The sequence below is a fragment of the Odontesthes bonariensis genome, chromosome 7 (genome assembly GCF_027942865.1).
Source record: "Odontesthes bonariensis isolate fOdoBon6 chromosome 7, fOdoBon6.hap1, whole genome shotgun sequence".
Taxonomy (NCBI): Eukaryota; Metazoa; Chordata; class Actinopteri; order Atheriniformes; family Atherinopsidae; genus Odontesthes; species Odontesthes bonariensis.
In genome coordinates, this window is record NC_134512.1 from 2,501,391 (window position 1) to 2,528,988 (window position 27,598).

Below are 27,598 nucleotides of genomic sequence, written 5' to 3' on the forward strand. Positions count from 1 at the left end.
TTAAAGTATAAAGTTTCAAAGCCTTTGTTTTTCCTCCTCAGTGGAGTGATTATTATTTCTATAACTTTTCATAGATATACTTCTCTCATTTTGGGAGAAGTACATGTAATTATTGATAACTTATATATAGTCCTTTTTGTTCTCTCTTGGAGAGTTTGGACGACCTTGTTCCTCCTGAATAAAAGGTTTGGATTTACATCACCTGCTCCTGTGTCCTGCAAATCTCTGGGTGTGACAGAATGTTGGGCTCTGAATTCGGCTGGTCCCTCTAATGTCAACTCTTAAGACCAAAGGAGTGGAAAAATGTTTCTTTGCGTTTTCTAATTTCCTTTGGGCTAAAATAATGAGAGTGTTTTTTTTCTTTTTTGATTATTGAGATAAAACATCATAGCAAATGTTAAATTAAAACAGTATTGGCATAACTTGGATCTTCTTGGATCTTAGATCTAAAAAACACAGTAAAGTTACTGAAAAATGTGGACATTTAAAAAAATAAAATAATAATCTGGTAAATAACCATACTTATTTCCATAGTGTTATGGGTTATGTTCCATGAAAATTCCTGGTGGAATTGACTGGTACGAGCTGTCTACTCCAGAATGAATGTCACTGTGGTTTTTAGAGCTGACAGGGCACAACATAGTTACATAGTACATACATAGTTTTGGACAACACATTTGATGACATTTTCAAGGATATTGAAAATGTTGTTTATACTTTTTTTTTTTTTTATTATTTTTTATTAATATTTTTATTGAAACATTTGATCAATTAAGTTACAAAAATATGATAATTAGAAATGATTGTCTGATCAATTGATTATCCTTGTTTTCAGACACATTGAAAACTGGACTGGCCAGCAAACCTTGTCGGATGTCGTTATGGATCTTTACCCTGGCTTACAGAGGCTGTAAGTAAGGTGTTTGTGTTTGTGCATCTGTTTGTTCATGCAAGTTGTGATGTTTCTATAGCATTTCACCATGAAAATGCCTGACTGGCAGGAGTTTTTCATCAATTTCTCCATATCAGACTAATACCTGGAATACACTTGTAGAAGTACAGCATGATAATAATAAACACAGTGATCTTTACAATGATAATAAAAAATAATACAAACTGTAATTTGTTGATTCTATCACTTTTATACTAAACAGTTTAGAAGACCCACTTCACTAAAATTTAAAACCAGCATTTTACAGGGTTGACAGAACAAAATCATCACATATATACAGGACATGACGACAAGGAGGATGATGTTTCAGTTGAGTTTATTCTGAGAAGTTTTAAGAAAGTTTGAATTGTTGGTAATTTCTGGTTTCCTTGCAAATACATTTTGTTTGATGGGTATTGATGTATCTGGACTGATGTTCATCATGTAGAGAAGAGTTGTATACCTCAGACCTAAACAGCTTTCTTCTAAATTTGGTGCCAACAGCATCAAAACCAACAAATATGACCATTTTTCACAATATGTAAATCTTCTAAATCCATCATGGTGGCACTGAAAGCCTGAACTCGCCTGTCAAATTTAACAACAACGTGATCTACAGCAAGCCATTCAGTGTTTTTGTTTTTTAAAAACTTTATGACTGAATTACCAACAGCAACACTTTGGGTCACTTTGTGAGAAGCAATTTGCATATTGATTCTAGTATGTCTTAATTAATCTAGTTACAACTTAAAGGGATAGTTCGCCTCTTTTGACATGAAGCTGTATGACATCCCATATTAGCAACATCATTTATGAACATCTTCTTACCCCCTGCTGTGTCCTGTGAGCAGAGTTCCAGCCTCGTTTTGGCGTTGACGAAGGTAGTCCGGCTAGTTGGCTGGGGTCACAAAAATAAAGCGTTTTGCTTCTCAAAACAATATGCGTTCAAAAGAGTAATACATTTGCATCACAAAATCGTTCATCCAGAAAAAGTCAGACCTCACAATTGCTTGGCTCTATTTTCTCTCTCTTCGTATCACTGCGTGCTGTGTAGACCGTGCAAATTAGCGCCAAGCGATTGTGAGGTCTGACTTTTTCCTTTAGGGAGCTAAAGAGAATGCCTTCTTGTAACGAGATGCGCCAACTCTAGAACTCTAAATAATGTTTTTGTCATTCAGACCTGTAAAGCATCTGGTCATTCGTGGCAGGCCCAGGCAACTTGTTGCCTTCTGTCAGAGGATGTCTCACAGAATCCGACTTTCATGGGATATTTATTTGTACTACTTCTCCAGCATTTATCCCCATTTTTTTTGTATGTTGCTTTGAAAATGGATGAAGCACATTTATGCTGTTTACATCACTATCTACTCCACAGTGCATCATCATAAATTTTTGTCTGTCATTGTATCTTTATTGTAGACAGCAAAGATGTTGCTAATGTTCCTGTTTTTTTTTCTCTTTTTCTCACTGTATGTATGGGCATGTGCATATGTGTATATGTTTGTGATAGGACTATTATACGGAGCAACCTTCGTACCATCCAGGCTCGTGTATTTTCCAAGAATCCCCAACTGCGCTACATGTAAGTTCTTCATGTTTATTTGAAAGAAAATGGTTAAAATTATGTAGAAAATTTAAATGAAACTATTGCAATAATTGACCAATTATTTAACCTTAGATATGACTGAAAATAGTCAAATAAAACATATCAATCACAGAAATTTTATTTCATGTTGTTTTTTTATGGATATATGTAGATTTTATGCAAGCAGCAGGTTTAAAAAAAGTTTCTAATGAAAAAGGTGTTTCGTAATAAAAAATGCACTGTGGAACAATAGCATGTGCTAACATTCCCGACAGTATGTAAACACCTGTTGTGCCAGTTCAGTGCCAGTGCAGTTGTTCTAACATTGCAGGGATACATCAAAATAACAGATTATAGAGTTTGTCTAGTTTTCCCAGAAAATGCTATTTTAAACAACAGTTGGTGTTTGTATCAACCTATGTCAAAATGAACATGAAAAATGAAAGAAGGGGTTCCGGTGACGTCATCATCCTGAATGGCAGCATAAAGTGACAGCTTCCTCGCGAAAAATAGTTATTTTGCCCCGTTAGACCGTCAAATACCAGATTTTCAGATAATACTCGGCAAGAATGGGGAAGACGCGTACAAACAAAGAAAGCACCGCTGCAGAGCCTGCAAAGGACGAAAATCCGGAGAACAGCTCACCTACACAGGCACAAGATGGCGGAGCTAATGCTACTCTCACCCAAATGCCGCCGCAAGTTTAGCCAAAGTTTTGGAGGAAATTCGGGACTTCCGAAAAGACACAAAAGAACAACTAAACGATATTAAATCAGAAATCCCCAACGTTAACCAGAAAAAAGCGGAGGCTAAGGTGCGAATTGAAAAGGTTGAAGACCGTGTTCAAAACATGGAGCACGTAATGAACAAGATGATAAAAGCCATGTATCAGCAAGAAAACAAGCTACTCGACCATGAAGGGAGATCCCAACGGGAGAATTTAAGGATATACAATGTTTCCCGAAGGAGCCGAGGGGTCTTCTATGTTGCAGTTTGTGGAAAAATTATTCCGGGACATGCTGGAGATCCCCCAGACCATGGAGCTTGATATCGAGAGAGCGCACCGCACGCTGGTGCCAAGACCCGCCGGAGATGGGGAAGACAAGCCGCGGTCAATAATAGTCAAATTCCTCCGCTACAGGACTAAAGAAGAGATTCTGCGCAAGGCTTGGGGAAGAAGAAGATTTTTCTGAACGGGAAGATAATATACTTTCACCAAGATTACCCCCCAGCAGTTCTGCAGAAGAGGAAGGAATATGCTGAGGCGAAGCGAGTGTTAAAGCAGAGAAATATCCGCTTTCGGACCCCGTTCCCGGTCAAACTATGTTTGTGTTTTATGAGGATGGGACGCGTATCCTGTATCAGACAGCGGGGGAGGCGACCATAGGCATGAAGGACAGAGGGCTGCCAGTCAGTGTGATCACCCCAACTAGGTGAGAATTTATACAGTCGAGGGATGCATAACGACACAGTTTCTGTGTAATGAACAGAGACCTTTTTCCGAGTGCCATGGTGGGGGCCCTCAGCTAAAAAAAAGAGGTCTTTCGAGCCCCAGAGAGGGCTCTAATAGGTAAATGGATTTGAGGTTAAGTGTCTTGCCCACAGACCCCTGGAGCACATGCCTCTCCTCCTGGAGCTACAGAATCTCAGGGTGAAGGACGTTGGACAGAACTGCTGATAATCACATTATTCAGCTTTGTTCACAAGTGATGGCAAGTAAGAATTAGAGGAGAACACATGGATTGGGGTATCATTAACATTGATGAGTGCACTGCGATGGTCCATTGTTGTGAAAAAGGAGCTGAGCCAGAAGACAAAGCTTTCGATTCCCTGGTCCATCTTTGTTCCAACCCTCACATGAGGTCCCAAGATTTGGGTAGTGAGTGAAAGTGGGAGCTTGAGCATCCAGGGGGTGTGTGGAGAATAGCCGCTGCTCCTCCACATCAAAAGCAGAATAGCCGCTGCTCCTCCACATCAAAAGCAGTCAGCTGAAGTTATTTTGGCATCTCATTAGGAGACCTGCTGGTCACATCCTTTTGGAGGCTTTCAGGCATGTCCAGATGGAAGGAGATCTTGGGGCAGACTCAGACCATGCTGAAGGAACTGTATATCCCTTCTGTCCCAAAAACGCCTCAGGATCTCTTAGGAGGAGCTGGGGAATGTCATTGGGGAGAGGGATGTCTGGGTTTTCCTCCTGGACCTGTTGCCTCTGTGATCTGACCTTGGATAAGCAGAAGAAAATGAATGAATTGATTAAATTACTCTGAAGTTGACATTTACCACTTGTTGTATAAATGTTGTCACAAGAAGGAGAACCATTATACATCCAATTTGAAATCTGATGACTCAGTATGACAAAAGGGAAAAAAATGGAACTTGGATGGCTGCACGCTGGAGGCTCGCTGTCGAATCCTGGTATATTTCAAAATAAATACATGTTTTACTTTCAATGAAACTTGATAAAAAAACATGTTTTAGGTCTAATTTGTGATTTACATTAGATATTGTTATTTATTGCTTTCTCATTTTGCCAAAACTATTTTGCAGTTGTAGTATTCTTAAAAAAAGACAAAAACAGAAAAAAGCAGCCTTGTGAAAGTACTCAGTTTCTACTCGTCAAGCCAGAGTAAATTGAAGTTAGCAGTTATGTTTAATCTAGAGATGTAAACATTATTCTAATATATTTTAATCGAATCTTTCCCTGTAGTTCTGCACTGCACAAAGTATGTCTGACAATTTCCAGCTGTTTTTTGTAATCTGTTATTCTCTCCCTCAGAAACCTGTCCAAGAACCCCATGTTGACAACATTATCCTGGCAGATCTTTGAACCTCTTCAGCTCTTAGAACTGTAAGCCCATGATTTGTTCCTACTTCATTGCTTTCAGCACTATCATTGTGTATATTTGTGTATATTTGTGTAGCTACAAGAGTAGGCTCTTGTCATTCATTGGTGATCTAGTGTGGCTGCCTCAGGCGATGACAGAAACTAAACACTGAATAGAATTTTTACAAATGAAAGCTACACTTTTTCGTTTCTGAAACAAAATTAAACATGAGCAAAGTGTTGCCCTCTGGAACTGTTTTGTGAACGTGTTGGATAAAATGTATGATCAACATTACAAAATAAGGGATACTTGGATTTGCTTGGAAATTAATAAATAAATGTGGAAAAAATTAGGAATTGTCTTATAGTTGCCATGTGATAAATTAACAAGTTGAAGTTCATTTCTCATTTTTATGTGGGCCTCCGAATTTTCAATTCAATTCAGTTCATTTGTATCGCGCCAAATTACAACAAATGTCATCTCAAGGCATTTCAAGAATACAGTCCAATTCAAGCCAAATGGAGTTCAGTTAATTGTAATCATAATCCAATGAAATCCAATTAATTAAATTCAAAATTAGTCCAATTCATACACATAGAGCCGATTCAAAAACAATTTCCTAGCTGAGGAAACCAACAGATTGCTCCAGATTGCACCGATCCTTGTTCAAATCCCAGCTGGGGCCTTTTCTGTAGTATCCCATGTATGTGTTGGTTCTCTCGGGGTACTCCAGCTCCCTCCCACCATCCCCCTGACATGCATCGTTCATTGGTGACTCTAAATTGACCCTAGGAGTGAGTGTGAGCATGCACGTTAGTCTTGTTTGTCTCTGTGCAGCCCTGTGATGGACTGGCGACCTGTCCAGGTTGTATCCCTCTCACCAAATGACAGCTGGGATAGGCTCCAGCCTTCTGCGACCCTAAATTGGATGAGGCGGGTATAGAAAATGGATGGATGGTATGGAGAACTAGAACATTGGCTGCCACTGCCATTTGAGCAGATGTATGCAAATCTCTGCATTAAGCTATTTCATTACTAATCACCAAGATTGTCTAAATTAATTTGATAAAGATTTTTTTTTCAAATCAGTTTACATTTATCATACAGCAGTTATACTTTATACTGTATCCTGTTGCCAGAGGAGTAACAGGTCATCATTTGACTCCACTGCAAGCTGTCATTGGACGAGAGTCAGGGTACACCCTGGACAGGTCGCCAGTACATCACAGGGCCACATAGAGACAAACGAGACACACAACAGGATAAGATACAACAAACAAAAAAACAACAAATGATTAAGATCAAAAATGAGAAGACGATAGTAATATACCAAATTGCTTAAGTCTGCTTCATTTGATCTCAGTTTGGTTTATATGTTGTTACTGATTATGTTAATGTTCTCTTTTTTACAGCCATTTAGAGGAAGTGATTTTCGCCTGTGGCTGTGAGATTCGCTGGCTGCAGCTATGGCAACAGAGAGGAGAGGCAGGACTTAGCAGCCAACAGTTATACTGTGCCAGCGATGGCATAAATATACAACTGCAGGATATGAACATCAGCAGTTGTGGTAATAAAAAGTATAAAATGTTACTCAGATATGAGATAATGTGGTGTTGAGGACTTATTATGTCTTGTTTATTGATGGAAGATAATCTCAAGCTTTATATTTTAAAGTTCATACATCGAGCACCTTTAAACATACATACATTCAGTACCTTTAAACAAGAATTATTTTGATAGAATGTTATAAATTATACTATTATGTAAGTAATAACTTTATCGACAAATTCTGACTTACTATCGATCCATCCATCCATTTTCTATACCCGCTGAATCCATCGGTCGGGTCGCACTGGAGCCTATCCCAGCGGTCATCGGGCGATAGGTGGGGTACACCCTGGACAGGCCGCCAGTCCATCACAGGGAAGCAGAGACAAACAACCACACTCACTCCTAAGGACAATTTTAGAGACACCAATTAACCTAACATGCATGTTTTTGGACAATGGGAGGAATTACCCAGAGAGAATCCATGCATACACGGGGAGAACATGCAAACTCCACACAGAAAGGCCCCAGCCGGGAGTTGAACCTGGAACCCTCTCGCTGTGAGGCGACGGTGCTAACCACCGCACCACCGATGGATTAAGTTGTGGGGGCAACAGTCTGAAGAAAGATCCCCAGACCTCCCTCTCCCCGCTACCTCCTCCAGCTCTTCTAGAGGGACACATACAGAGGCATTCCCCAGCCAGCCAAAAGAAATGATCTCTACAGCAAGTCCTGTGTCTACTCCGAGGCCTCCTTCCCCCGGACCATGTCCAAAACACCTGCGCCGTGGAGGCACGAGAAAATATCCTCATCAGATGCCTTAATTCAAGTAACTCCTTTTGATGCAGAGGAGTAGCGACTCGACTCTGAGCCCCTCCTTATGGGCGAGTCCAGACATCCTTTGGTGGAACCTCATTTTAGCTGCTTGCATTTACAGTCTCACTCTTTCGGTCACTACCCAGAATTCCTGACCATAGGTGAGGGATGGAATATACTGTACATCGACTGGTATATCGACAGCGTCTCCTTTCTGCTCAGCTCTCAAAACAGACCAGTACAGGATCTACATCACCGCCCAGTGAGCCTCTCAATCTCCCACTCCATTCTACCTTCACTTGTAAACAAGACTTTAAGATACTTAAACTCCTCCATGCGAGACAGTGGCTCACTTCCAACCCGGAGTGGGCTATCCACCCATCTCTGACTGAGACTCGGACGTGCTGATTCGGGGTAGACCAGCGGTCAGCTGGTGAGGCTGAAGGCCTGTCTGGCACACTTTTCTTCGGCCTTGCCTTGCCTCTCTATCTCCCGGCGCTCGTCCCGGCTCCACCTCCCTACGGACGCCTGTATCATACCTGTTGTCGGTCTGGACCAGGTGTTTCTGTCCCATGGTCGCTACTCTCCTCGTCCCTGCAGGCTCGGAGTGAATCACCGCAATCTGCGGCCTGTGTGTCGGGCTCCCCGGACATCTGACGTCGTGGACCCGCCGATTTCTGCCAGGATTGGTAGATGCTAGATGGCTAGCGAACAAAACTTTTATCTTAAAGGATTTCTTCACATCCCGAGGATTGGATTTTCTCTGTGTGACTGAGACGGGATTGAGTGTTGGTGAGTCCAGTGCTTTCACAGAACTCTTATCCCCCACGATTGCTGCTACTTCAGCTCCCCGCGGACGTTTTAAATGTCAACAGCTATCACCAGCTTTGAGTGGAGTTTATTTGAGCTTGGTCGCTCCCACATGGTGCTGTGTGCTGTGGTCTATCGGCCTCCCAAATACAATAAGGCCTTTTTAAATTACTTCTCTGATTTCCTGGCTGAAATCATGCCTAAATATTGACCATGTCCTTATCCCCTTAACGCCTATTGTCGCATATATGCTACAAATTGTAGCCGGAGTAACCATTGATCAGGATGCCTGTTGTCGCAAATTTGCAACATACCAAAAATTCTATTTATTTTTTGTGCAAAAGTGAAATTAATAATCTAAGCATTATTTACCATCTACTTAAAGGTAGGGTAGGAGATCCTGGATTTTGAGTCCAGCGAAGCTGCATTTTGAAAAAACACAGGTAAAAAGTCCCAACCCTTTTCTTCACTTTCCCCCCGAAGGCACGCCTCTAGAGTACATGAACGCGCACGAGCACGACGGTGCACGAGCGCTGTTCTGACAGCAAGCATCGATCGTTGCCGTATTTAGTATTTAGTATATGCTAACTATACATTTAATAATGCTAGGTGCTAGCCAAGCCTGCTCTAGTTTAGCTTCCTGCCAAGCTTCTGGACGCGTAATTTGTTCACGGAGCAGGGTACACGCACAGGGGGAAGGAGGGGGAGAGAGGAGCAGATTGCAGTTTGATAGACGCATCAGAATCCAATCATTGTGAACGGTCCGTTCACAATGATTGGATACTGTTTTTCCTAGATTGTACGTTCTAGAGGCCACTAAAAAAATTCATATTTGTGTCAAAACTTTTAATTAATTGGTTGCAATGGGGGTGTGAAGAGTATTTGAAGCAATATGTAAAAAAATGTTCCAGAAAAAGATCTCCTACCCCGCCTTTAAAGGCTAAAACACTCACAAAACATTTTTTTTATATACAGCTATATAAATTCAGGCGTTAAGTGGTTAATGTCAGCGATTTTATTGTTCACGTGTGTTGTCCTGATAAGCCAATGGTTAAGGACTTGCTGGACCTCTGACTCTTTTAATCTTGGGCAGTCTGTGTCTGGACCCACACAAGAACATGGAGACACACTTGATCTCATTTTATCACATGATTGCCTGTTTTTAACCTTGAGATTTGTGACGCAGTGTTTTCTGACCACATGCCTGTTTTATTTGAGGTTTCTCTTGACTGTAACACAGTTAAATGTGACGCTGTTACTGCTCGTCGCTGTCGCATCATTAACCCACTCAGGGCCGCTGACAGGTTTGGCTGGGCCCGGGACAAAATTCTCTGAATGCCCCCCCCCCCACGTAGCAACCCACCCACACCCACCTCTACTTTCCCAGTCTCTCATTTATTGCGGATAAACCAAAAGGATTATTTACCACTTTGCCTGGATATGGATATGGACTGAGTGGAGTTATGGCTTTCAGAATCCTACCACAATAAAACTCACGCTATTTTATTCATTTAGAGCTCATAAACTGCACATTTCATCAACCATTTTTCACGTGACCAAGGGAATCATGTTAAGGGTACTTTTATTTATCGCGTGTATGTCCGCTGAACTTTCTGAGAATGTTCGGGGAACAAGGCGGAGCCCATTCATCTGGCGAGTGTCAAGTTAAATCAGTCTAAACGAAAGTTACAGGCTACCCCAAAACGTCACGTTTATAACCCATTCGTTACATTCAACTCTATCTAAATGGCAATTTCACACGTTGCCATGTCTATACTGGCTTATTTTAAACAAAATAAGGTTAAACCAGAGCCGCGTTACACTGGCTGTCATTCAGCAGACCGGGGATGATTCTCAAATCAATTCAGCCTGATTGGCGTGCGTGCGTGCCTGAAACATTTGGATATATTTGCGGACTAATGCGCATATTCCTTTTTTTTTTTTTTTTTTAATGATAAAAAGACAGGTGATGGTTTTTGGTGGCACCCCCCTGGCCCCAGTGGTTAAACCCACCGGCACTACCTTGGGGTTTAAAGTGGACTCTGATCTTAATCTCGACAACCAGATCAGGTCAGTTGTTAAATTGAGCTTTTTCCAGTTGAAGCAGCTGGCCAAAATAAACCAATCGTTCCGGGGCAGACAGTAATCCACGCCTTTGTTACTACTCGGCTGGACTACCGTAACGCGCTCTATGTGGAGGTTAGTGTGTCCTCCATCGCCCGTCTTCAGATGGTTCAAAATGGTTCAGCGTTTTGCCAAAAGATTTCATGACGTGGACAAACCACCGGTGTTCTGATTGATAGATGACTGCATTGTATCCTCAGCCACAGTTGGCCCATAGTTATTGTTACATATCTTTATTGTTCTTTACAGTTCAATCTTGGCAAGAAAAGTCTCAAATATGGTTCAGTTAGATGTTTTAAAATTGATCATACTAATATTTAAAATGATGCTGCTCTGCCTGCATAGGACACAAAACAATGCACAGTTGAGTCATTTGAAAAGATTAATGGGTAGCAGGCGCTTGGAGTGAATAAGAAAATACATTATTGAGGAGCAAACATTAATTCAATTCAGTTTATTTATTGAGCACCAAATAACAACAAATGTCATCTCAAGGCACTTCAAAATACAGTCCAATTGAATCCAATTCATTGTAATCAGAATCAGAATCAGAATCAGAATCAGAATCGCTTTTTATTGCCAGGTATGTGGACACACACGAGGAATTTGACTCCGGTTACACCTCACTCTCTTTAGTGCAACAATTACAAAAAAATAGACAAAAAAATAGACATAGAACAAGATTAGATCAGAAGTGCAAATTGGTGCATGGTGCAAGGATGAAACACTGAAGTCCGGTTTTAGCTGTTTAACACAGAGACAGCCTGAGGGAAGAAACTGTTCCTGTGTCTTGTTGTTTTGGCGTACAGAGTTCTGTAGCGCCTTGCAGAAGGGAGGAGTTTAAACAGTTTGTGTCCAGGGTGTGATGGGTCTGCAGAGATGTAACCTGCCCGTTTCCTGACTCTGGACAGGTACAGATCCTGGATGGAGGGCAGGCTGACACCAATAATCTTCTCTGCAGACCTTATTGTCCGTTGCAGTCTGTTTTTTTCCTGTTTGGTGGTTGATCCGAACCAAACGGTGATGGATGAACAGAGAACAGACTGAACAATGGCGGTGTAAAACTGGATCAGCAGCTCCTTAGGTAGGTTGAGCTTCCTGAGCTGCCGCAGGAAGTACAACCTCTGCTGGGCCTTTTTGATGGTAGTGACTGTGTTGGTCTCCCACTTCAGGTCCTGAGAGATTGTGGGGCCCAGAAACCTGAAGGATTCCACAGCAGACACTGCGTTGTTGGTGATGGTGATGGGTGGCAGAGTGGGGGGGCTTCTCCTAAAGTCCACTGTCACCAGCAGACCAGCCGTTCAACCTCCCGTCTGTATGCAGACTCGTCACCGTCCCGGATGAGGCCGATGACTGTTGTGTCATCTGCAAACTTCAGGAGTTTAACAGACGGGTCTCTTGAGGTGCAGTCGTTGGTGTAAAGGGAGAAGAGCAGTGGGGAGAGTACACACCCCTGGGGGGCACCTGTGCTGATGGTCCGGGTGCTGGATGTGATGCTCCTCAGCCTCACCTGCTGCTTCCTGTCAGTCAGGAAGTTTGTAATCCACTGACAGGTGGAGGAGGGCACAGTGAGCTGGGTGAGTTTGTTGCGGAGGATGGCTGGGACGATGGTGTTGAACGCCGAACTGAAGTCGACAAACAGGATCCTGGCGTACGTCCCTGCAGAGTCGAGGTGTTGCAGGATGTAGTGCAGTCCCATGTTAACGGCATCATCCGCTGACCTGTTCGCTCGGTAGGCGAACTGCAGGGGGTCCAGCAGGGGGTCTGTAATGTCCTTCAGGTACCCCAACACCAGTCTCTCGAAGGACTTCATGACTACAGATGTGAGGGCAACAGGCCTGTAGTCGTTCAGTCCTGTGATGGTGGGTTTCTTGGGGACCGGGATTATTGTGGAGAGTTTGAAGCATGAGGGGACTTCGCACAGCTCCAGGGATCTGTTGAAGATCCGGGTGAAGATGGGGGCCAGTTGGTCAGCGCAGACCTTCAGGCAGGGAGGTGACACACCGTCTGGGCCGGGTGCCTTCCTGATCTTTTGTCTGTGAAAGACTGACAGAACATCCTCTTCACAGATCGTGAGTGCTGGTGGGGGGTCAGAGGGGAGAGGTGGCAGAGTGGCAGGTGATGTCAATGGGGGGGTGGGGGGGGGGGGTGGAGAGGTGTGAATGTGTCAAACCTGCAGTAGAACACATTCAGCTCGTCAGCCAGTTGATGATTCGCTGCAGTGTTTGGGGATGGTCTCCTGTAGTTGGTGATGGACTGCAGGCCTCTCCACACTGACGCTGGATCGTTGGCTGAAAGGCTGTTTTTAATCTTTTCAGCGTAGCTCCTCTTGGCTGCTTTCACCTCCATTGTCAGCGTGTTTCTGGCCTGGTTGTACAGGACTCTGTCCCCACTTCTGTAGGCCTCCTCCTTGGCCTGACGAAGTTGCCTGAGTTTTGCAGTGAACCAGGGTTTGTTGTTGCTGTATGTGCGGAAGGTTTTGGTGGGCACACACATGTCCTCACAAAAGTTGATGTAAGATGTCACGGTATCAGTCAGTTCATGCAGGTCTGAGGCTGCAGTCTCAAAAACACTCCAATCAGTGCAGTCAAAGCAGGCTTGTAATTCCACTTTGGCGTTGTTGGTCCATCTCCTCACCGTCTTGACCACAGGCTTAGCAGATTTCAGCTTCTGCCTGTAGGTCGGGATAAGATGAACCATGCAGTGGTCAGAGAGTCCCAGGGCTGCACGGGGGACAGAGTTATATGAGTTCTTAAAAACAGTGTAACAGTGGTCCAGAGTGTTTGTGTCCCTGGTGGGACACTTAATATGCTGTTTATATTTTGGCAGTTCGTGGCTGAGGTTTGCTCTGTTAAAGTCCCCCAAAACAATGAGCAGAGAGTCCGGGTGTTTTTTCTCCACGTTATTAATCTGGTCGGCCAGGTGTTGTAACGCCTCAGTAACACAGGCCTGAGGAGGGATGTAGACTCCGACCAGAACAAACGAGGAAAACTCCCGCGGCGAATAGAACGGTTTACAGTTGATGAAGAGTGTTTCTAGTTGAGGACCGCATGATTTGTTTAGGACCGTGACATCAGTACACCAACCTTCGTTAATGTAAAAGCAGATTCCGCCTCCCCTCTTTTTCCCCGTAAGCTCCGTTATCCGGTCCGCTCGGTGCAGGTGAAATCCAGGCAGGTAGAGAGCAGTGTCCGGGATGTGCTCACCGAGCCAGGTTTCGGTGAAGCACAAGGCAGCAGATCTGTTGAAGTCCGTGTTGGTTGTATTGAGGAGCTGCAGTTCGTCCACCTTGTTCGCCAGAGAGCGGACGTTGGCCAGGTGAATAGACGGGAGCGCAGTGCGAAACCCACGCTGCCACAATCTGACAAGTGCGCCGGCTCGCTTCCCCCGATGTGTCCGGCGTCTCCAGCGGAGACCACAGAGAGCTGCTGCTCCTCCATCATAATCCAATTGAATCTAATTATTTGAATTAATCCAATTAATTCATACAGAGCCAATTCAAAAACATGATCCTAGCTAAGGAAACCAACAGATTGCACTGAAACTTGTCTTCAGTCCAATCTCCCGTCCTGAGCGTGCCTGAGGCGACTGTGGAGAGAAACGACTCCCTTTGAACAGGAAGAAACCTCTGGCAGAACCAGAACCAGGAAGGGTGGCCATCCGCCTCCACCAGCTGGGGTTTGAGAGGACAGCATTCAAAGGATACCTGTTGGAACAGGGAAACACGAGTTAATGACCACAAAAATGTCACATGTACATTGTCATTTGAGAAATTAAACGGGGGAAAAAGAAAGTAAAGTGAGGAAAGCTGTGACAGATGAGGCCCCCCAGCAGTCTGGGCCTATAGCAGCTTAACTATGGGATGTTTCAGGATCACCTGAGCCATCCCTAACTATAAGCTTTATCAGAAAGGAAAGTTTTAAACCTGGTCTTAAAGGCAGAGAGGGTGTCTGCTTCCTGAAGCCAAACTGGCAGCTGGTTCCACAGAGAGGGGCCTGATAACTGAAGGCTCTGCCTCCCATTCTACTTTTCTGGCTGCAGCATTTTGGATCAGCTGGAGGCTTTTCAGAGAATATGTGGGACAGCCCAATAATAAAGAATTACAGCAGTCCAATCCTGAAGTAACAAATGCATGGAGCAGTTTTTCTGCATCACTCTGAGACAAGATGTTCCTGATTTTAACAATATTACGAAGATGAAAGAAGGCAGTCCTAGAAACCTGTTTTATATGCGAGTCAAATGATAAGTTCTGGTCAAAAGTAACTCCCAGGTTCCATACTGTAGTACGAGAAGCCAAGGAAATACCATCTAGAGTAACTATATAGCTAAAGATAACGACTTCAGTTGCTGTCTAATAAGATGACCTTATTCGCGTTTAAGTTGTTGAGTACAGCAGGTTGTTGGTATCCTCATGACAGTCTAATGTGCTCTTCATCATGGATGAAATTCACAGTTAAGAATTTGAACAAATTCACAAGATGGCAGTGGTTTTTACTTGTATTTATCAAAAAGCTGTGCACACTGCCAAGCACAGAAAACTCTACAACATTTTTTTGGCTTACCTTTCCAGAACGATCACTCACTTTTCCTTTTTTATGAATTTAATATCATTTATTTGATGGCCTTCTTCCTCACACAGATTTTAGTTAATCCAGTAAATGTATTATGAATTAAAACAAATTAAATTTTGCAAATCTAATTATGGTAACCTCTGTGGTCTCTGAAGGGCTGGGACCCTAGGTTTGGAACCACTGCTATAGAGGACAAGGTGTAGAATATATGTGTATGTGTATGTATATGTATATGTGTATCAAGCATAGATTATGAGATTGTGAAGACCGCATCTGTTTCTCTGTTCCAGACCTGCCTGTTATCAGAGTCAGTCACAGCAACCTAACAGTTGTTGAGGGGGATCGAGTAACAGCGATCTGTAATGGCTCTGGAGCCCCACTACCTGATTTGGACTGGCCTGACAATGGCTTGCACTCCGCCACTTCACACGGGGTAGGGATGATACATTCACTCACAGTAAGGAGAGCAACGACTAGATTCGCGAGGAAAGCATTTTACACTCCACACCCCAGTTGCTTCTGGCAATTCCTTTCCCAATATTTTATGTAGCTGTTGACATCAATCATGGACATAATAATAATCTGTCGAGAGGGAATGCTTCTGTAAGCCTCTGCATTCATCCTGCTGCTTTTTCCTGCATTGATATAAAAAAGAACTACCAATATGCCCTGTTTGACACAGTACATAGTTCTTCAGTTCAAATTTCTTCTTTTAGACAGCTTAACAGAAACTAATACTTGTATCTCACAATGCCATGGAAGGTGTTAGCCATCTCACAGGTTATCTCTTGTGTGTGTCATATATCAATTTTTGTAACTGTCATTTTTTAACTATTCTGCAAACTCATTGACCAGTTTAGTGTACCACCAACATCTGACATGAGACAGTTATGGCGCTTTTCCACTAGCTCGCTTCGGCTCGGTGCGCTATTGCGTGTTTCCACTAGCACGCAGTACCTGCAACCGGGTAGACTTTTGGTATCACCTCAGCCCTGGTTCCAAGTGAGCCGAAGCGTTACTAAAACGTGACGTCAGCCGACTGCCTTCCACTGATTGGCCGATGAGTGTCGTCACTTTTCAATACTGTTTTGTCTGGCGGCCAGGAGTCTTCTCTGGCTCTCTTCTCTTGCCTTCTGTGCGACAAAAAGCCACAGGGTGAGCAGCAACACGAGCGCCTCCATGTCCTCCATGCTATCCTCCTCGTATGTTGTTGTTGTTGTTCTGGTCGCGCAGCCGTGTTACGACGACCCCGCCCACATCGAGGAAGCACGAAGTGATACTCGGTTGTAATGGAAACACAACCAAACTGAGCCGTCCCAAGCCGTATCGACCCGTGCCGAGCTAGTGGAAATGCGCCATAAGAGACAGAGCGAGTGAGATATAAAAGGAGAGGCACTTCCTGACTGTTAGGCAATTTCTCAAATTTTTTTCGTATGAAGGTCTTGTACGAACACGCCACATCAAATTCAACAAACGCTCTTAACTTCGTAAAAAGTGTGTAAACGACCTGCGTAAATGATGAATGCCACCCGTGCGTATTTAAGTGCACGTGCACGAGGATAGTAGATTTGCAAACTTCACGCCCAAAATAATACCATATAAGGCTACGCTTCCTCTCTCCTGTGCTAGGAAGTGTTGAGTGTTGAGTCCATAGTTGCCAAGTCAACTTTGGGCGTGTTTTTCTGTAAAGTTTTGTAAATGTCGTCAGTCGCGGGTTGTGGGTTTTTGGACTTGTTTTCTAAAGTGTAGTTGCTTATTTGGGATTGCTTTGCTGCCTCTTTCCCAGCTCTCCAACAAGACACACATACGTGATACGATAGTTTGTCCTTTTTCGTGACCCGAAAAGTGGGGAAAATATGGAAAGAAATATAGTAAAGTGTGGGAGAAAGAGAGTGGATTGAAAGAATGCATATGACTAGGGATGTCCTGATCCGATCACGTGATCGGAAATTGGGGCCGATCACGTGTCAAGCAAACTTGATTCGAATAACAGCGGACTATTTTATGAAACTCCTACGACAGGTCTGGATCACTCGTAAATTCTGTTCGTACCTGAAAGAAAACTTAAAATAAGAAAAAATTGGTGAATTCGCAAATTCTCTTAAATCTTAAATCGCTAGACTTAAGAACAAATTTGTTCGTACGAATGGTTGTTGCATGAGGCCCATTGTCTTCAGATGCCTCTTTGCACAGCTTGCACCTAGTGCAGTCCAACTTTTCATACTTGACTCTTTATTGGATGTCCGCCACTGTGATGGTCACTGTTTCCAGTTTTAGGAGATGACATTGGCCAGCTCTCAGATCCACTTGCCATGGAACATTGGTGTTATGTGGTGCTCTTCCAGTATTGTTCAGTATTAGACCTGGGTGGGTCTATTCTCATTACCCTGCCACTGAGAGTACACTTTGGATAGTTCTGTGGAGAACCTCCTATTTATTCTCCTGGCTTCAGCTTCTCTAGTGTACCTTCTTAGGTGGGTAGCCAGAGCTGTGGATAATTGTTTAGTAGTCTCCAGTGCCTATGGAGAGTTTGTTGTATTTCTTGGGAGTTCCCCTCTTCATTGCACCTTTCTGAAGCTCTGATTGCGGATTTTTAGATGGTACTTTGTCTCTTAGCATTGGCAAAGGACCATGCAGGCTCCAAATATCCAGGTTATCCATAATCTTCCATCTCAGGTCAGCTGCTCTCATGTTAAGGTTATCAGAGCTTTCTAATGGGGCTTGGTACCCATTTTCAGGTGGTGGGGATGATGATGTATCCCCTTCCTACCTGTCATCCTCGCTCCCCCTTGCCACAGCATCTTCGTTGTAGCTCATCGATCTCTAGTTTTGATGGCAGATTCCATTTCCAAACATAAGAACACTGGGTTAAAGTTGTGTCTTTGGTCATTTAGATTTTGGTTTCGAAGTATCCATTGGTCCCACATCCTCTGCATATATCCTTTCTCGCTGGGATTGCTGGAATAGTAGCATTTCAACATGTGAGATTCTCAACTGTAGTCCGTTAATGTCTTGTTACAGTAGGGCACTTGCCATCATTATGTCCTGGTATCCCAACACCTGACTCGGACCTCGTTAATCCAACAGCTTGGCTTCAATTCTATCTCACTCACTTATGTCTTCCCAGAATTTTCAGAATTTCCCTTGGCTCGCTGTATCTTTCCTGCTGCTCTGCTGTGCTGCTTATGTTAAAAAATCAAAAGAAACAATGTGGAGTAGTAGAAATTCCTTCACTCTGAGCTACTGAGGTGTTATACAACTCTAACTAGAGCCAAAGATATCAGTATTTCAGTGTAAATTTTAACAACAAGATAATAGCCTGACACAGACAGTAAAAAAACAATTAGAATTACAGAGAGACAAAGAGATCTAGTCTGAATGGTTTTGTTTCGGTTTTGAGGATCACTAATATTGAGGCTGCCCAATGACAGCTGGGATATGCTCCAGATCCCCTGCAACCCTGAGTTGGATTATGCGGTTATAGAAAATGGATTGATAGGTTTACATTCATTAGGAAAGCTAATCTGAATAGAACCTTTGAAAAGCAGCACAAACAATGTGAATCAGATAATATAACATTGACTAGTTTGCTAATGTGTGTGAAAAAAAACCCATAAGAAACAAAACACACTACATAACCTGTAAAAGAAAAATAGAGTAACAAGTGTTGTTTGAGTTTGTGTGTGAATGTGGTTCAAATGTAGTTGATTTACCATGTGGTTTCATGTGCCTCAAGCCTCCTTAGAAACAGATGAGAAAAAACTCAAGCCTATAAACATTTTTGCTCATTTGTCTAACTATTCACCCACTATTCTATTGTAGTGTAATTGTGTTGAGCTCAAATATTAGTCATTACTCCAACACATTAACACAAATTCTGGTTTGATCATGTCAGTGTATAGATGTATTACCCTATCATATCTGAACAACTCACCTCTGTTCGTGTGTAAGTCACATAAACTCCAGCAGACTGTTTCCAGATATATATTCCTTAAAATCAAGTATTACCTAAATGCTAAAAACAGACAGTGTGACTATAGTAACTAACCATTGTTCAAAAGATTTCATGACTGTGTTTATCACTCTTCTAGAAAATTAAATGACAGGGCTTAACCATCAAAGATACATGAGTGCCTGAGTTACAATAATGTAAAGTTGTCTCATTCTGATAACACTACGTGAGAAAATTTGACATTTGTGACTAAATGAGTATGCTGTGTGATATTTCTTTTCTCATTCTAGTCTAGACTCATTTGACATGTTCATTCCTTCAAGCATGTCTGCTTGTCTCATCTTGCTGTCCTTCCAGGCTAGAGTCTACAACAACAGTATTCTCTCCATCAACATAACATTGGTCAATGTGAGCAGAGACGACAACAACTTTCTGCTAACTTGCACAGCCACCAACATAGTGGGGATGACCAACGCTTCTGTTCAGCTAACTGTTCACTGTAAGCTAATACACAGAACACACACATAAACATTCAGAGACCAGATGGATATGGGATGTAAATGATTTACAGTCCAGTTTATAAGTCTTTATAGCCCAAATACCTTACCAGGGGGGGCATGAAAATTAAAGGCTGTTGTGATAACTATGTTATTTTGATGATAATAATATTAAAAAAATAGAGGGATTAGCACATCACCCCCATTGTTTTATTGACAGGAGTATGTTAAATCAAATCTGTGAACTGAGATTTTCTTCCTTTAAAGGTGGGTTCTGAGATGTTTTCTGGAGCATTTTTTATCATATTGTCTGAAAACCTCCTCACGACCCCATTGCACCCACTAAAATAGAATGTTTGGAAAAAAAACTAAATCTTTTAGTCCATTGTAGAGGGTGTAGCAAGAGGAAATGTCCAGTGTTGTATAAAGTACTGAAATCTCACACTCAAGTAAAAGTATAGGTACCCCTCCAAAATATGACTTTGGTAAGTGACCCGTTCCTGCCGATTCCTCCTCTACAACATCCAGAGGATTCGCCCCTTCCTCACCGACAAGGCAGCACAGGTGCTCATCCAGGCTCTTGTCATCTCCCGCCTGGACTACTGCAACTCCCTCCTTGCTGGCGCCCCGGCTTCTGCCATCAGACCTCTGGAGCTGGTTCAGAAAGCTGCTGCTCGTCTGGTGTTCAACCTCCCCAAGTTCTCCCACACCACTCCCCTTCTCCGCTCTCTACACTGGCTCCCTGTAGCTGCAGCATCCAGTTTAAGACTCTGGTGCTGGCCTACAGGGCAGTGGAAGGAACAGCTCCTTCATACCTCCAGGCTATGGTCAAGCCCTACACCCCCGCCCGACCACTTCGCTCTGCGGCCACCAGGCGCCTGGCTGCCCCGTCACTCAGGGGTCCCTGCGCACGATCGACACGGTCACGGCTTTTCTCTATTCTGGCACCCCGATGGTGGAACGATCTCCCGACTGATATCAGGACAGCTGAGTCGCTGCCCATCTTTCGCCGCAGGCTGAAAACCCATCTCTTCAGGAAACACTACCCTGATCCGTCCTAGTTCCTTACGCACTTATTGTTTCCTCCACCACTGGCACCCTCTATATTTTCATTACCCCCTACCCGAACCAGGGTTTGCATCCCCACCCCGCTGTGACTGGTGTGCAGTTGGTGAGAGGCTGAGGTATCTGACTTATCGCACTTACTCTAGCACTAGTTTTGCTCTTAGCTGTTTGGTATTGGAAGGAAATGCACTCATGATTTCTTGTGACCTGAAGTTCTTTTGCCTACCGATGTTGAACGCACTTATTGTAAGTCGCTTTGGATAAAAGCGTCTGCAAAATGACCGTAATGTAATGTAATGTAATGTAATGTAATGTAATGTAATGTAATGGTAAAAGTCCAAGTCACTGACTGAAATGTTACTTGAGTTAAAGTCTTAAAGTATCCGAAACGTCTTGTACTTAAGTATGAGAATTACTGTAAAAATAGATGTACTTAAGTAATGTAATGAAAAGTATAAGTAAAAAGTAAACAAGGCAAATGCAGTTTAGACAGAAAATACAAACTTTATGAACCTTTAAGTTTTTCTTCTTCAAGTAAGGTCAGTGCTGAAAATGAGGCGTACATTACACCATTAAGAAAAAAATGAAACGAAAGAGGCTGCTACTGTTATTGCCATCATTATAAACAAAATTTAAAGAAAAAAATAGGAGAAAACTGAAGCTTATCTGGCATCTGAAGAGGGAGTCCAGTTTGAAACCCCTTTTGTAAACCTTTCTAAAAAATAAATAAAATAACTCAGTACAGAAAATGCGGCCAACATCACCAAGAAAAGAAGCTGTTACGATACTGATACTGTACTTCACAAGCTATAGGAGGTGCACACACAACCGGTCATTATGCAAAAGAAAAAAAGAATTGGGAGGGAACTGCAGCTTATCTGGCATCTGAAGAGGAAGACCTTTTTTGTAAAACTACCTTAAAACCTAAAAAAGGGGAGTTTCTGTAAGATAGGATTTCCACGTCTTTGGGCAGGCATAACATGCATGGGGTCAAAACACTGTTGCGTTTTCTCTCTCTTTCTCTCTCTCTCTCTCTCTTTTTTTTGTAACGAGTAACTAAACCGAACAATGAAAATGTATTGGAGTAAAAGTATGCAATTAAGTTTGGAAATATAGTGAAGTAAAAGTGAAAGTTGTCAAAAAAATTTAAACTTGAGGAAAGTACAAAGTATTCCAAAATATACTTAAGTACAGTAGTGAAGTATTTTTACTTCGTTACTATACAACACTGGAAATGTCTGACCAATAGAAGTAATGATGAGAGTTACTTCTATTGGATTCTGACATGCCAATCAACCGTCAGCCCCCCTCCCCCCCCTCCCCCCTGCGCGTTCACAGACTCGTGACTCGTTCATGTGTTTTGAAGGCGTGGTTTCGAGGGGTGGGCTGAAGGGAGATGCAAGGTTGTGTATTTTCAAAAATATAGCTTGCAGGAACCATTTTTCCAAGATCTCAGATCCCACCTTTAAATATATGTCCATTTGTAGTTTCCTTCAAAATGATACACACCCACTGGCTAAAGATAACTACACTCCATGAACTCCATGTGACATAAGTCCATCACATAGTAGCAAGGTGTAAGATGGAGGCAGGTACAGCATACATGGAACACCATAACTACGTGGCAGGAATAGTATACAGGAACAACTGTGCTGAGTATGGGTTGGGAGTCCCAAAATCATACTGTGGAGTATAGCCTACCTTCATAGGCAGTGAAGAATGTCAGAGCTAAGATCCTGTGGAACTTCCAGATCTAGACTGATAAACAAGTGGTGCCTAAGCAGCCAGACATTGTGGTGGTCGACAAACTATAGGAACTAAATGGGTCTGAGGAGACAACCCTGGAGGCCAATTTTAAGTCAATTACACAGGTGAACATCAAGTGCGGCATCTACCAAGGAGATGCTCTGTCCATACATAAATACATATACACATATGTATATATATATCTCTCAACAAACTGGCCCCCCTGAAAACCAAAACTGTCACTTTCATTCACTCATCCCCGTGGTTCACCCCGGAACTTCACAAACTCAAAAAACAACTCAGACAGTTAGAACGATTAATCAAGAAAACCGGTCTCACAGTTCACGCCCTCGCCTACAAAGATCTTATGCACCTCTACAAATCTGCACTTAACAAAGCCCGCTCTGTTTACTATTCTGGCATCATTCACTCTGGATCCTACAACCCACGCACTCTCTTTTCAACAATAAACAAACTCCTCAAACCCCAGAACAATATCTCATCCACATTCATCCCAGAGAAGTGCAACAACCTCCTATCATTTTTCCACTCTAAGATCGATAACATACACAACCAGCTTGTCACCTCCACTGCCACCACCCCCAACTCTGAACCTCCATTTCCCTCATCGCCCGACCACCAGCTTTCCATCTTCTCCCCCATAACCACAGCCAACCTCTCCAAAATACTCTCCACCATGAAATCATCCACCTCCCCTCTGGACCCCATGCCTTCTGAGCTTGTCAAAGCCTGTTTCACCTCCCTCGCCCCACTCATCACGGACACCATCAACTCCTCCCTTACCTCCGGCACCGTCCCCTCTCCTCTTAAACTTGCTGCCATCACCCCCCTCCTTAAAAAACCTGGCCTTGACCCTGACAACCCCAACAATTTCAGGCCCATCTCCAACCTCCCATTCCTCTCAAAAATTCTGGAAAGAGCCATCGCAGCACAATTAAAGCAATACCTCCTCTCCAATAACCTGTACGAAACATTCCAATCTGGCTTCAGAACCCATCACAGTACCGAAACAGCACTTTTAAAAGTCACCAATGACCTCCTACTCTCCTCCGACTCCGGCTCCCTCACCATTCTCCTCCTCCTCGACATCAGTGCTGCCTTCGACACCATCAATCACTCCATCCTCCTCAACCGTCTGCAAGCCATTGACATCATCAACTCCGCTCTCTCCTAGTTCACCTCCTACCTATCTGAAAGACTCCACTACATCTCCATCAACAAACACAAATCCCTCACCGCCCCTGTCTCACACGGAGTTCCCCAAGGCTCAGTGCTCGGACCGATCCTCTTCATCCTCTACATGCTCCCACTAGGTCACATCATCCGCCACCATGGTCTTCACTTCCACTGTTACGCCGACGATACCCAGCTATACATCACCACCACTGCCATTACTCCTGCCATTCTCTCCACCCTCACCAATTGCCTAACTGACATCAAAGCCTGGATGAATCACAACTTCCTCAAACTCAACAGCAATAAAACTGAAATTATAATTTTTGGCCCAAAATCCACCCTCCCCACCTCCCAGCAATTGTCACTCTGCATTGATGGTCACTCTGTCACTCCCTCCCCCCTGGTCAGAAATCTCGGCATCATCATGGACCCCACACTCTCCTTCAAATCCCACATAAACCAGGTTACCAAAATAGCCTTCTTCCACCTCCGCAACATTGCACGCCTTCGCCCTACTCTCTCCCCCTCAGCTGCCGAAACACTCGTCTATGCCTTCATCACCTCCAGACTCGACTACTGCAATAGCATCCTGTATGGCCTCCCCTCCTCTGCTCTTCAAAAACTGCAATATGTTCAAAACTCGGCCGCCCGACTGCTCACTCACTCCCCCTCCAGAGAACACATCACTCCCATCCTTCAACAACTTCACTGGCTTCCAATAAAACAGCGAATCAACTTCAAGATCCTTCTCATCACCTACAAAGCCCTCAATAACCTTGCACCTCCATACCTTACAAACCTCCTCCACCCCTACTCCCTCACTCGACATCTCCGCTCCTCTGATGCAAACCTCCTCACTCCGATACACTCCCCTCATTCAAAAGCCAGCTCAAAACCCACCTGTTCAAAATCACCTACAACACCTGATAAAATGTTCCTCTCCCCCGCCATCTATACATTATTATTATTATATATACATACAGCTAAAAAAAAATAATGAAGGGAACACCTAAACAACACAATGTAACTCCAAGTCAATCCCACTTCTGTGAAATCAACCTGTCCAGTTAGGAAGCAGCACTGATTGTGAATCAGTTCCACCTGCTGTTGTGCAAATGGAACAGACAACAAGTGGAAATGAGATGCAGTTAGCAAGACAACCCCTATAAAGGAGTGGTTCTGCAGGTGGTGACCACAGAGCATTTCTCTGTTCTCATCCTTTCTGGCTGATGTTTTGGTCACTTTTGCATTTTGTCAGTGCTCTCACCCCCAGAGGTAGCATGAGGCGGTGTTTACAACCCACAGAAGCTGCTCAGGTAGTACAGCTCATCCAGGATGGCACATCAATGTGAGCTGTGGCAAGAAGGTTTGCTGTGTCTCTCAGCACAGTGTGCAGAGCATGGAGGAGATACCAGGAGACAGGTCGGTACACCAGGAGACGTGGAGGGGGCGGTAGGAGGGCAAAAACACAGCAGCAGGACTGCTACCTCCTCCTTTGTGCAAGCAGGAACAGGAGGAGCACTGCCAGAGCTGCAGAATGACCTCCAGCAGGCCACTAACATGCATGTTTCTGCTCAAACTGTCAGAAACAGACTCCATGAGGGGGGTATGAGGGCCCGACGTCCACAAGTGGGGCTTGTGCTTACAGCCCAACACCTTGCAGGGTGATTGGCATTTACCGGAGAACACCAAGATTGGCAGATTCACCATTGGCGCCCTGTGCTCTTCACGGATTAGAGCAGATTCACACTGAGCACATGTGACAGACATGACGGAGTCTGGAGACGCCGTGGAGAACGTTGTGCTGCCTGCAGCATCCTCCAGCATGACCGGTTTGGTGGTGGGTCAGTAATTGTGTGGGGAGGCATTTCTTTGGAGGGCCGCACAGCCCTCCATGTGCTAGCCAGAGGTACCCTGACTGCCATTAGGTACCGGGATGAGATCCACAGACCCATTGTGAGACCATATGCTGGTGCAGTGGGCCCCGGGTTCCTTCTGCTGCATGACAATGATCGGCCTCATGTGGCTGAAGTGTGTCAGCAGCTCCTGCATGATGAAGGCATTGATGCTATGGACCGGCCTGCCCGTTCCCCAGACCAGAATCCAGTCCAGCACATCTGGGACATCATGTCTCGTTCCATCCACCAATGCCACGTTGCACCACAGACTGTTCAGGAGTTGTCTGATGCTTTAATCTCGGTCTGGTAAGAGATCCCTCAAGAGAACATCCACCGCCTCATCAGGAGCATGCCCAGCGTTGTAGGGAGGTCATACAGGCAGGTGGAGGCCACACACACTATTGAGCCTCATTTTGACTTGTGGATCAGCCTGGAATATAATTTTCCACATGATTCCAATGAGTATGATTCCTAATCCAGACCGCCATGAGATAATCATTTTGATTTATATTGATCATTTTTATGTTATTTTGTTCTCAATGCATTCCACTATGTAATGGTGGAACTGGAATATTTCATTCATTGAGGTCTAGGAAGTGTTATTTTAGTGTTCCCTTAATTCTTTTGAGCAGTGTGTATGTATATATACATAATGTAGTGAACTCGAGTGTGGAATTTAATACAAACTTAAACCTTTGGAAGACCCCAACAATCCTATGGGGAATTTTTTCTGTGTAGGGACCAGATGGGGATTTCTACACCAAGAAAGAGACTGCGATTGTCTAATAAATAACAACCTTTGCCCTGTGAAAGTATTTGGAAGTTCCTCTTTCACACACATAAACTTACAGGGATGCATTAACAAATTAGTGCTAACTAAGCTGAACAAACAAAGGACCCTCTTAGGAGAACAATGGAGACTAACCCACTCCCTACCTTATCTGGACAAAGTAAATCAAAGGTGACATCTGCTCTGACCCAGCCAAACGAGAGACAGACGCCTCATGGAACTCTAAAAATTACTTTACACTTTCAGTCGAATCTTGAAACTGTATCGAATGTGTTTTATATCTTTGTACAAGTTCTTTCAGGATCTCAGTGAAATCACGAGCTGCATTTTAAGACCTTTTTCACGATCGTACTTGGAAAAATAACGAAGAAATCGTTATTTTGGAAAATGACTAACCTGCCTATGGAACCATATTGTCCCCTAGTGGTATGTAGTATTGAATAGTTAAATCGAAATGAAGTCAGTAAACTGGACATTTCTATGAAGTAATGCAACTGTTAACCAATGTTTTCTTTTTGTATTCCATGGTTAATACAGGAAAATAACATTGGGCCTCATGCAAGAACATTTTCGTATTTTTATTCTAAATTTCTCTCACTTTTTTCGTACGAAGGTCTCGTACGAACACGCCACGTCAGATTCAACAAACGCTCTTAACTTCGGAAAAAGTGTGTAAACGACCTGCGTAAATGATAATAATAATAATAATAATAAATTTTATTTTTAAAGAGGCGCCTTTCTGGACACTCAAGGTCACCTTACAAAGTGGATAAAAACATCAAAATAAAACACATCAATATTAAAAGAAGTAAAACACCAGAAATCAATAAAATTAATAAAACACAGAAAATCATTTACAACTAAAAAGGGGGCAGGGAAATTGTATGAGATGGAATAGGCAGTTTTAAACAGATGAGTTTTGAGTTGTGATTTGAAATGGGGGAGTGTCTGTGTTTCTGAGCAGGGGTGGTAGAGAGTTCCAGAGGCGGGGGGCAGAGCGGCTGAATGCTCTGCTGCCCATGGTGGTGAGATGGGCGGAGGGGATAGACAGGTGTGTGGAAGAAGAGGATCTGAGAGAGCGGGAGGGGGTGGAAACATGGAGGAGATCTGACAGATATGGGGGGGCGAGATTGTGAAGGGCCTTGAATGTTACTAGGAGAACTTTGTATTGAATACGGAACTGGACAGGGAGCCAGTGGAGCTGTTTGAGGACAGGGGTGATGTGGTGGATAGAGGGGGTTCT

At 43.5% G+C, this 27,598-nt stretch overlaps 1 protein-coding gene across 3 annotated transcripts in view; it reads left to right on the forward strand.

Moving 5' to 3' along the window:
• The first annotated feature begins 866 nt into the window (after positions 1 to 866).
• Positions 867 to 27,598, forward strand: part of LOC142383629 (NT-3 growth factor receptor-like) — a 98,849-nt gene continuing 72,117 nt past the window's right edge. For all 3 annotated transcript variants that reach the window (XM_075469245.1, XM_075469243.1, XM_075469244.1), the window contains exons 1-6: positions 867 to 910; positions 2,442 to 2,513; positions 5,293 to 5,364; positions 6,754 to 6,908; positions 15,501 to 15,643; positions 19,520 to 19,661. In XM_075469245.1, the coding sequence (XP_075325360.1) occupies positions 882 to 910; positions 2,442 to 2,513; positions 5,293 to 5,364; positions 6,754 to 6,908; positions 15,501 to 15,643; positions 19,520 to 19,661 (613 nt within the window). In that variant the 5' untranslated portion in view covers positions 867 to 881. The remainder of the gene's footprint in view (positions 911 to 2,441; positions 2,514 to 5,292; positions 5,365 to 6,753; positions 6,909 to 15,500; positions 15,644 to 19,519; positions 19,662 to 27,598) is intronic.